Genomic DNA, 11,783 nt, shown 5'->3' with positions numbered 1-11,783 from the left:
CCCTAACGGCAAAAGGATTTCTTCATTTTGGAATCTGCTCTCAGAGATGTGTTTTGTGATTTCACAAGCTTAAAAACCCTGTGAAAATGCCTTCCCTTGACTTTCAGTTTACATGTTTGGAGCTTGCTCACCTTGAGCAGGCCCTTGACAGGTCCCATCATCTCCAAAAGCAGCAAGTCGCTTGGCAGGTAATGCCTGGTAACTTTGTAGGGCTTTTCTGTGAGTCACTGATGAGTGAGCATGTCTTTCATTTGTGGAGAAAACGTTGTGAGGTCCATTTTGTTTAAAAAGTAGTCTAAATTTAGATTTTGCATTACATTTAAAACTTACCTTCTTTCTTTGTAGATGATTTGGACTTGTCCGATGCTCTTGATTTTGGTAAGTATCATATTTTCTTGGATACTGCTCAAATGTACCTGGTGCAATGTCTATCCATCCTTTACAACCTAAGTATAATATGCAACTGAGTTGATTAAGGTAGCAGACTGTCGATAAAAATACCTGCAGTCTAGTTGTGTTGGTTAATCTTAAGGTTCTGGCTCAAAAACACTGGAGGGATTCCAGTCATTTTTTAGCCAACTTCTACTTGTTTCATTGCTGTTTTTTCACTAGATGGCACTAACTCCATAAAGTATTACTTATGGAAGTAAATGTCAATTCCAAAGTAATCTCTCCCATTTGAAGAAGTATTTTTAGTAGCACAAGGAAACATTAATCTGTCATAAATAATTTGAAGGAAAGTACTTTTTCTAATGTGAAGGTTTTGACAAAACTGTACAGAGATAATTTATAAGATCTCTGATTTTCCTATTTTGTGGCGAGCCGAATGAAATGTCATTGTGGGGACCTAGTCTAGTTCTATTCTCTGTATTTTGTCTGTTTTTCAAGTGAGGTACCAGGCTTTGTATTTGGTTAAAACCTGGTAATTTTAAAAGAGAAAACAGCCAAGTAATCTATACCTGGTAGAAAAATTTAAAGAAACTCAGCCTTTGAAATCAGATGTGCAAGCTAAAATGTTGAATAAGACTTGAGTTTTTCTGTGTATGTTCCATCCTAGCAAGGATCTGACATGCTGGTTAATGTAGCAGGAAAGCCCTTATTGGCATTAAAACAGAGCATTTAGCTAAGATAACCAAAGAAATACAGCATTAGCTAATGAAAGGAAAATGACATGGGGAAGTTTTGATATCATGTTTTAGGTCAGATCATCTTTCAAGGTTACTCCGTGCTCTGCTTTTGGTTTCTTCACACTAGTAATTTTGCTCAGTTTATTCTCTTATTTGTCTACAGGTGATCCCAAACCACATCCTTCTACAAGTCCTAGAGACACTGGTAAGACTGATCTAACAGGAATTTCTGAACAGTAAAAGAGTATTTGTTAATCTCTCCTAGTCCCTTTGAACATTACTGTATTATAGTCTGGTTTTGTTATCTTAACATTTTCTATTTTTTTTTTCCCTAAATCTCTCTTCCGTGGTTAGATAACCCCAAGCAAGATCAACCTAAAGGCTCTGGTAAGGCTTCTAGTACAAACTCCTGGTTTTACTGTCTCAGTTACACTTCTAACAATTGATCCTTGTTAATTGCCTGCTAGGTATGTCAAGTGTGACATACATCAAACACTGAAGATTGAGAAAAAGTTGTCTTGCAAATAAGCTTTGCACCAGCTGGAAATTCCATAACAAACCTGTTGAGTCACTTTCACTTAAAAATAGGATGATGTGGGGAAGAAGCAGGATAGGACAGTGTTTGTGTGTGCCTGGGGCAGTGTTGTTCTTGGCTGCCTGTGGCGAGGCAACCATGTATTGAATTGCGTTCGTTCTTTCTTTACAAACTGAATCCCTTCTAGTCATGCTCAAAAGTAAGTAGCAACTGCCTATGATCTTTATTCTTAAAGGATCTAAATTAAAGGGAAAGCTCCAAGTTAAAGGGTCGCTTCTTTTTTTTATTTTATTTAAAGGCCTCATTAAGAAATACATCTATTTGTGTTTGAAAGATAGGTTTAAAATACATGTCCTTTGCTGCCTGTTCTGCTTTAGAGGTCCTCTCTGTCTTTGCCTAACCCAGAACAAAACAGATTCAGAAGGATGCAGATGTGATGATGCCATTATTCACAAACATGGTAGTAAACAGCCCTGGAATGCAAGCCTCAGTACTTGGTCTTTCACCTGATTTGCAGGAGACACTTGAATTTGATTCTTGCATGCCTCAGTGCAGTGCTTTTGGCACCCAACTAAAACATCCTCTGATGCAATACTTTTAGTTTTTCTGCCTGAAAAACTGATTTGCATTGTGTAAACTAAATATTCATTTGGCAGCAGAGGGAAGGAGAAGAAGGTGCCATGAGGGAGACAGGAGGGCTCCGTGAGGTAGGGTTCATTGGAAATGGAGAGGGACTACTTCAGTGTCCTGCAGTAAATCAGAGAAGGGAATTACATTTGGACTGTTTGAGACTTAGAGACCCAGCTCTGAAGAATCATTCACAGTTGCACCCTTGAAAGAAAATGGTCCTTTTCTGTCCACATTGTTTCTTTGCTGTCACAGGACAGTGAGATTTGGGCTATTAGAGTCAAGCAGCTTATAGGGCTCTTTGCTTGCTTAACCTGATTTGTGCAGTACTACCTGCTCTTGGACACTGACTTCTCTCAGTTGTTCAGGAAGTCCAGAGAAAGGAGTGCTGCTGTCAAACTCTGTAGTGCTGAGCTGAAGGGATGTGACATCGTGAGGGCTTTTAGAAGGTTAAATGTTCTGACTCTGGTACTGAGCCTAAAACCACCACAAATTCAGTTGAATGGTCTTGAGAAAAATTCCATGTTATTATATACCTTGGTGTGTCTTATTCACTGAACTTAAAATGTGGTAATGTTATTTTCATTATTTTATAGACAAATTTGATGATTCAGATCTATGGGATGGCAGTTCCCCAAGAGGAGGAAGTGATGGCAGTGGCAGCAATGGTAAGATAGCAGGTTGTGCTTCCTATTGTTTCTATGCCTACCTGAGCTTTTGATTAAAGCTTGCTCACAAGCTGGTTAGACATGCTCTAAATTGTAATGCATTTGGTTCTGGTATCTGAAACTTAAGAGCATACTTTCAAGTTCAAAAGTAATGTGTTCTGTCTCTGTCAAAAAGAAGCCCCACATATTTAAGGGGCTGGTCTAGAGCAAAAGTTTTCAGTGATTTTTTACTCATATGCTAAGAAAGATGGCTTCTACAACTGAAATGTGAATGCAGTACTTACTTCAAAATCCACCATGAACATAGTTTTTAAGGTCATCCAAGTGCTATTTTGGATCTTTTGTGACATACTCTTAGTTTCTTTTAGTTCTTGTAGGTAGGAGGCCTGGGAGTGGGCCAGAAGAGGGTCCACCTTATGTGCTCAAAGATTTCCTTTGTCCCACAGGATGAACTGATTTTACACTTCACGGTGATCCTTAGTCTTCTACTTCTTTAGTGATGGTAGTGAGGCAGGTGAGGAGGTGAGCAGTTGTGGATGCTCCATCCCTGGAAGTGTTCAAACCAGGTTGGATGGAGCTCTGAGCAACCTGGTCTAGTGGAAGGTGTCCCTGCCCATGGCAGAGGGTTTGAAGCTCAGTGATCCCTAAGGTCCCTTCACCACCATGTGATTCTATACTCTGAGCAGCGTAAAACCATTTCCTAGCTTGCCAAACATTTTTTGGTAATTTGCTATGTCTAATTAGTGCGTTACTGCAGTTTCACTATTTCCAGATCAGAATTAGTTTAAGTATCTTGGTGGGGTTTGGGATGTGCTAATGGTTACTGACTTCTCTGGAGAGTTATCCTGGCTGGAGACTACTGATGCCACTTTATGGGTAGCTTCCTCCTTCCAAGGTTCCTTTGGGGCAGTACTTCAAAACTGGAAGGGGCAAGAAACACCTGTGGAGACTTGTGTGGTGGTTGCATCTGTACAGGTTCCTGCCCTCAGTGGTACGAGTTGCACAGTGACAAATAGAGTTAGTATTTATAGAATTTCTGGCTTGCTTGTGAAGAGGATTGCAAAGGTATTTAGTAGATGAGGCTGGGATTTTAGGAAAAGATAATTGGTTCCATGGAAATACAGCTGAATATTACTCTGAAATTGTATGTGTTCTCTGTGGTGGTGCATAGGCTCATTAAACCAGATTTCACAAGCTTTATTAGCTGATCACTCAAGGCTGGAGTTGGCACCACACTGAGCCATGCTTTGAAAACAGAAAGTTTCAGTGCAGTTTAGCACTGTATGATTATAATAGATGGGTTTTAATTTTGCGTAATTAATTGACAGAATGTTTTTCAATTATGATATGAGTGTTCTTTAGACATATAAAATGTAATCTCTCCATTCACTTTTACAGAACGGAAGGGTCCAACTCCAAAAACTGGCCAAGACGAGGAGGGTAAATGCATTAATGTGTGTGTATGATGGTGTTTAGATGTATGAAGTTTGTTTTCTTGAGGTTTCTGTTTGCTAATCTTCTGCTAAAATGGTCACTATTGGGAGTGGGTTACAATTAAAAAGCTTTTGTGCAATCTGGAATTCTTATTTTTAAGCTTTGCTTCCATAGTCCTTTAACATTTCTATGTTACAAATGATTCCTAAGTGTTAAGGTCTCAGAGATGCTGGTGCAGTGATTGCATGCATACAAAGTAGATATGGATATGAAAGAGTTGCTTTTTTAATTAGTGCAACTTAAAACAGGCATGCTTAAGTTCTTTAACAGTGGGCATTGCTAAGAAATCAGTGGTTATAAAATGAAAGGATTCACTTTCCATTGTGCACAGAGTTGATTATTACAATTTCATGTAATTTCAGTTTAATGTTTTTTGGAAGTGTTCAGTGTTTACTTTGAGACAATACTTTGACGTGGCTTTCAGTTCTGGAAAATGTTTATAAACATCTTTGTTTTTTCAGCTTCTCAGGGAGCAATAGCTGGAATTATAAGTGCTGTGGGTGCTACAGTAGTTGCATCGGTAGCTAGTTTCATTGCTTACCAGAAGAAGAAACTCTGTTTCAAGCAAAGCGGTAAGAATTCCAAATCAGTTTTGTTTCCTGCTGTCTAAAGAGAAGCATTTTTATATTTATATGTGGACTATAAATTGATCCTATGCATAAGGTAGTTGTAATAACCCAGTGAATTTAGGTTCACAGGGAGTAAACTTTCTACTAGTCATCTAAGACTGATGAATTCCTTGCCAAAAACCATACTTTTCTGGCTAAAAATAAGCAGGAAAGACTGCAAAAAAAACTTAAAGAGAATCAAGTAAAGGTCGGGATAAGAGATTTTTCATGCTGAAAAATACTTTGTATTTTCTAATTTTGTAAATTTTGCCTTTATGTCTTCACAAGATGCTTGCCTACTTTCTAGTTTTTAACTTAGTCCAATATTCCTCCCCAAATTATTCTTCTGCAGTTATCTATTGCTTGCTTCCTTTCTACCTAAATAAGATATAACTTGGATCAGAGAACTTTGAGAGTACTGTGGATGATAGGATGATTGGTTTTGTCTATTTCAGTCTTTCTGACTGCATAGTGAAGGGATAGAGCAATCATTCAGCCAGGCGCTGCTGTTTTGTAATTTGGGAAGTTTGGAAACCTTCTATGTTAAAATTAATGTGCAGACAAAACAGGGCAACTCGAGTACTATCAGTAGCCCATTTTTTCACTGCTGTTTCTTCTCTCAAATTATCTCCATTTACCAAGAACCTCAAATAAAAGAAAATTTTAATGTTAAATATCTGGGTTTTTTCCCAGCAGATGAAGAGAATGTGAATATGGATAGCCACAGAGGAGCACAATCTGAGCCACCTGGTAAGACAAGAATCTAGATGGAAGATCAGCTCTTCACTGAGGATCCTATTAAATGCACTTTATTGACATCTAACATACTGGAGAAAATGAATTGTGCTGTTTTGTTTAAAAATAATTAACAGTTTTTTGCAGAATATGAGCTAACGGTGTGCCTAGGTAGCCAAGAAGGCCGGTGCTGATATTACTATCAGCAATAGTGTGGCCACCAGGACCAGGGCTGTGATTGTCCCCTTCTACTTGGCTCTGGTGAGGCCACATCTCAAGCACTGTGTCCAGTTCTGGGTCCCTCACTCCAAGACAGACGTTGAGGTGCTGCAGCCTGTCCAGAGAAGGGTAATTGATCTGGGGAAGAGTCTGTAGTGTTATGAGAAGTGACTGGGGGAGTTGGAGATGTTTAGCCTGGAGAAAAGAAGACTAGGCTCATCTTTTCACTCTCTACAGCCACCTGAAAGGAGGTTGTAGCCAGATGTGTCAGGCACTTCTCCTAAGTAACAAGTGATAGGACAAGAGGAAATGGCCTCAAACTTGGCCAGAGGAGGTTCAGATGGGATATTTGGAAAAATTTCTTCATTAAGAGGTTTGTCAAGCATTGGAACAGGCTGCTCAGAAGCTCCTCAGGAAAACAGAGGAGTTGTCATTCGTGGAGGAATTTAGAAGATATATAGACATGGCACATAGGGACCTGGTTTAGTGGTGGACTTGGCAGTCCTAGGGTAAGAGTTAAAATGGATGATATAAAATCATTTCCAACATAAATGGTTCTGTGAATCTATGATTTTACCATCTCAACAAAGTTAGAACTGAATCAAGCATTCAGTTCTGACAATATCACCACTTTTCCTGAGTTTTTTTATTGAACAGATTGGTTTATTGCCTTGAGAATGCGTTGAAATGTAGGAGCTTAGAGAAAGTGAAGAACTGAATTTTCTCTGCAAAAATGAAATTAAAGGCAATTGTGAAAACACAGGCCTGCTTCATCAGTGTGATGAATAACATTAGTTGGAAGTTTATTAGGGTATATTTTTTCTGATTAGAATCTGAAATGTTTTCTAATTATAAACTGATACAGAACACTGCAAGAATATATATAAAAAATCTGTGAGATGTTGACAGAGATGAAACTACACTGGAGGCAAAGAGGACTGAACTCACTAGCATGTTGTAATTAAAGCGTTCTCTATTGTGAACAGAGAATATTCTTATATGAAAGAACCATCACACAATTAATCTTTCTACAAAGGTGAGAGCTGTGGAAGGATCTCTTTTAAAGCAAAAAACACTGAGAACCTCACCTTAGATGTATGGTTGTGTAGGGGATTTGACTGATGGAGCAGATGATAAACTCCAGGAATCCATGGATAGAGCTGGAGGAAGTGGTATAGGTGAAAACTTGGCCTTCTAGCCTTTGTGGCTGGTCAACAACGGAAGAAGCATTCTAACCTCATGCTGAAGTTCATTAGTTTTGAAGTACTGAGTATCAAAATCTCAAAGCAGTGTATATTTGCAGTATGTTCTGTGAGTTTAATCTTAAACCTGAAGAACCATTTCTGGGATTTTTTAAAATTAAATAATTATGCCTTATTTCTCTCAGGTATTTAATCTGTTATAAACTTAGATCTGGTTCATTATCTTCTTTATAAAACTTTAAGCTATTAAATATATAAAACTCTCCAGTACAAAACATTTTATTGTGATTGGCTGTAAGGACTGAAGAGACTCAGTTATCCTCATTTCAGCTGTGCATTAGGGAAGCAAGCAGTATCATTCAAAGTCCTCTACCAAAGGGAGTTAAAATACGGGCTGTAGTTGGGTTATGCTAAATTTCTGGCCAAGATTCACCACAGCTCAAAAGTGAAATCCATCAGATGATGCATACCTTATTTTAACCAGTAAAGTCACACTTGGGATGTTATCAGATATGCTTACTTCTACCTACATATTAATGTCAGTCATATTATGTCCCAGATTTCATACCGCTGTTAAATTTTGCAGACAAGTGTGATCATGTGTTGAGCTCAGAGACTAGGCAGCCATGGTCATCATGGTGCTGCTCCTGATACTACTTGTGGGACTCAGCAGATGTTAGATCTGCTTCTGGTAATAGATATACCTACATGGCTTGCAGTTAGAAGCAGTGTCTCATTAAACCATGTCAAATGGCATAGCAGAATAGGTCTGTGTTGTTAAAATTTTATGTAAACCTATCTTTGACTTCCTGAACTTAGGGGCTTACTTTCAGTAGCTTACTTTTTGTATGAGCAGCCTGTTTGCATCTGCAAGAACTGCAAGCCTGAACTGAGTGCTGGGTTACACTGCAAATGTAGATAGCTTCCCTGTGTGTAGTAGGATGTGGTTATTTGAGTGAGAAAGCTGGAGTGTAATATCCCTTGCTATGCAGCCTATCGGCTTCACAGAATCAAGCCTCTGCTTTCCTAAATTTGCTGAAAGTTGTTGACTGCATAAACTGTTACATAGTAATGTATAACTTACATTGTATGCTAAGTGCATTGTATGCTAAGTGCATAGTGCACTAATCTTGAATTGTTTTTCACTTTTCAGTTCAGCGCACACTTCTGGAGAACTAAATTAAAGAAAGAGTGGTGAAGAACAGGTCTTTGGAACTGGATAAGCAACCTGCATTCTGCCAAAAAAAAAAAAAAGGAAACAAAAAAAGCATAACAAACAGCAGAGCCCGAAGTTTCATAAGAAAACAGCTCTTGTTTGAAACACCTCTGAGACTATGACTTAGACCTGAGTACTTCTGTGTGGTTAGCCCTGTGAAGCATTGTTGCACACCAATACATGGCCTTAATGACAGGAGTGTAGAAGTATGTTGTGCCTTTACATTCTTTCCTTGACTCCTCTGACAAATAGGTGTGTCTCAAGTGCATTCAGTGTTTAACTTTTCCTTACCTCTCCAAAACCAATATGCAATTATGGTTTTTGTTATGTTATTGCTCTCAGGCAATACAAACATTTTTTTAAATAACCTGGACTCAGTGAGTGGACCAAGCAACCAACCAACTTGGTGTATGTTGTGGGCACCTGAAAGCAAACAGCTCACTGTGTATGGATGGTGCATCTGGGTGTGGGTGCTGCTGATCCAATCTGTGTAGCTGCCTGGGCCAGCTGCCATGGAAGAGATGCTTGTGCTTGAGCATTCAGGAGACAAAAATTCTGGTTTGTTTTTAGATTTTTTTTCATTGCATCTGTCTGGTACAGATTGAGAAAAACCCAAAGTTAATGCACACCGAGCCTTCATCCTTTCTGGCTCTTCCTGCTTAGTGAGTACTGAGCTGGTCAGTTGTGGAAAAGCCTGTTTTGCAGATCAGAAACATAATTGGACTTTGTATTTCTGGTGACATGGATGTTTGGCATCATCTAAACACTTGTGGATGAAGTACTTGGGAGTGGGGATTAACACCTTCAGACTTCCATAGCCAAAAGCTTAAGTAAAAATAGTGTTAAATTCAGAAGGTTTATCATACATGTACGGGACAGAAACAGTACCACAGTTCCAAACTGCAAACAGCAAGACTGACCAGAACAAGGCAACCTCCTTCTACAGGCATCCACTGAACAGTAGAAATAGCAAACACGGGAGAAGTGCTTTTGGACTTGTGAAGGATTCCCCCTAGGGTGATCACCTGTGGTTGCATCTTCCTCTGAAAGCACTTGTGACCCATGCTGTGGCTCTTGAAAGCTACAGGAAGGTTTCAAGGACCTGTGGAAACATGGAAAGCTACAACTCACAACAGCTATAAAGGACTAAATCTGGAATAATAGCTAGTTCTGTCAGGAAGGAAGGGTCTGACCAGTTTTGTTGGTTTTCATTCTAGTTGCTTTAAATTTTCATGCAGTTTACCATACGTGTCTTATTAATGGGCTTCAGACACCTGACAAAGTTCTACAGGAAGATGACATTTCATGGAACATCTTAGAATTTAGAAATTAATGAATTTGGATTTTAAACCTGTAAATATGTCTGTACATTCAAATATGAATTTATGCCAAGGGTAATTCATTTAAGAATTTCTTGTACATGTTTCTTAGCTTGCAACAAAGCTTTACACAAATTTTAGTATTTTCTTAAGGAATTAATTTGTCTCTTTTTGCCCCATGTCTGCTTTTAGTATAAAAGTGCTAAAGCCTTTAAGTGTGTTTGAGAGTGAAAGAGTGATTCTTACATAAACATTTGATTTATGTAAATACAAAGAAAAGAAATGTACTGCTTGCCTACATGAATAAACAGATATATCTATGCCAAGCGTAGAGTAAATAAAAATAATTCATTGTTTGTTAGGGATAAAATGGCAGGAGGAGCTCAAACTAGCTTGTAGTTAACCAAGACTCTTGAATCCTTTTTCAGCTTTTGTGAGCCTAAAAATTACTTACTAAGATCTATCAACATTGTGATTTTTCTAAAAATAAATTTTAAAAAAAGGTTTATGTGTTTTTCTTCTCGGTAGTTCTGAAAATAAAAAACTTGGTGCTCACTCACCTAGGGAAGGATCCTTTAAATATTTTGCCTACCTGATCCATCAGCAGCTCAGGTTTATTTCATACAGACGTTTTAATCATTTTGGAATGAAGCTGGCCAAAGCAGCAAAGCTTTGAGCTGCTTACAGGAGATGCTTACCTGCGTGTGCCATCCATCTGTGTGAAGGACAGGATGAAGAAAAAGATTTGGTAACCCAGGATTGTTGGGGAAGATGAAATAGGAAAACCTTATAAATATGATTGCCTGGCAAAAGATTTGGAAAATACAGACATTGAGATGAGAACTAGATTTGAAATAGCAAACCTTGACTACTGAATAACTAGAAAACAATAGTATAGCCAGGCTGAAAGCAATCCCCCTTTCTGATTAAACAACGCCCTTTACCTGCAGATAGGTCCAAGGGTCAAATGGATTGCTCTGTCTCACCCCCAATGTATGGTTCATCCCACACCTGTGACCCTCCCCTGAAGTATCAGGTATCTGTGACCCCATTGGCCCAAGTCCTGCTCCAGCCCACCTTGAAGCCCCCTGATAAGGTGTGCCCGAGGGACCTGACGCTCTCTTGGACCTTCCTCTCTTGGACCCTCACCCGGAACCCTCGCTCCCTCTCTCTCTCTCTCTCCCTCTCCCCCTGGGCCTGCCACGAGTTGCGCCTGGCAACTCCAAGCAGGGCCTTTCCCCCTTTTAATAAACCACATCTTCCAAGACCTGACTTCAGAGATCTCTCATCCATCCAAACCGTTCTGGAGATCTGCGCTCGTTACACAGGATCTAGTGAAAAGATGCACTTAGATGTCTAAGTATGGGCAAACTTAATCCTCATCCAACTATCATCAGATCCTGGAGCAGTAGACACTTTTGCAGGACCGTGTGTTCTCTTACCTTCTGATGAATGAATGAGAAAGCAAAGCAAGACTTGCCAAATTTACTGATTTTTCTAACTTACTGATTTATCCAGTTATGGTTTCACAGTCTGATGTTGTGGAAGAAAGAAGAAAGCCTGGCTGCTGCCACCTGGATATAAAAGGTTAAACAGATTTGGAATTTCAGTCTGTTCTCTTGTGAGAAGGTGCCAGTTTATGGGATAAAACATAGCAGTTCACCTTTGTGGGGTATTAATTGTTACATTGCTATTTGCCTCACTACCCACAGAAACTTTGACCTTGTTTATTTCTTGCTCAACTGTCATTACATTACAGAGCTAAATATTCTAATTTTTTATTTCTCCCACACATTGGGACAGGAAATATCAGTTAACCATTATTCACCACTCTACTGAAGTAGTTCTGAAGTCAAGTCCCACAGATCAGCTGCTGCCCATCATGGCCATATGAACTGCCACTGACTTTCAGATGTGGGAATTAATAATGTAGTTTCTATACACGTTTCAATCAGACTGTGCAGTGGAATGGAAAAATACTGTCCTTCCTAGGTCCAAACTGCAACTTGATCCCTGTGAGGTACTTTTACCAT

At 39.1% G+C, this 11,783-nt stretch overlaps 1 protein-coding gene across 1 annotated transcript; it reads left to right on the top strand.

Annotated features, from left to right (window-relative positions):
* Positions 1 to 326: 326 nt before the first annotated feature.
* Positions 327 to 10,254, top strand: CD99 (CD99 molecule (Xg blood group); the record flags this gene model as incomplete). Its single annotated transcript, XM_068180437.1, has 8 exons — positions 327 to 378; positions 1,291 to 1,332; positions 1,482 to 1,514; positions 2,886 to 2,957; positions 4,356 to 4,397; positions 4,913 to 5,023; positions 5,753 to 5,809; positions 8,369 to 10,254. Coding segments are annotated over 8 exons (435 nt in total), but the record flags the coding sequence as incomplete, so codon positions are not given.
* Positions 10,255 to 11,783: the final 1,529 nt, after the last annotated feature.

This window comes from Anomalospiza imberbis, chromosome 2 (genome assembly GCF_031753505.1).
Source record: "Anomalospiza imberbis isolate Cuckoo-Finch-1a 21T00152 chromosome 2, ASM3175350v1, whole genome shotgun sequence".
Lineage (NCBI taxonomy): Eukaryota > Metazoa > Chordata > Aves > Passeriformes > Viduidae > Anomalospiza > Anomalospiza imberbis.
This window is presented reverse-complemented; position numbering and strand designations above follow the sequence as displayed.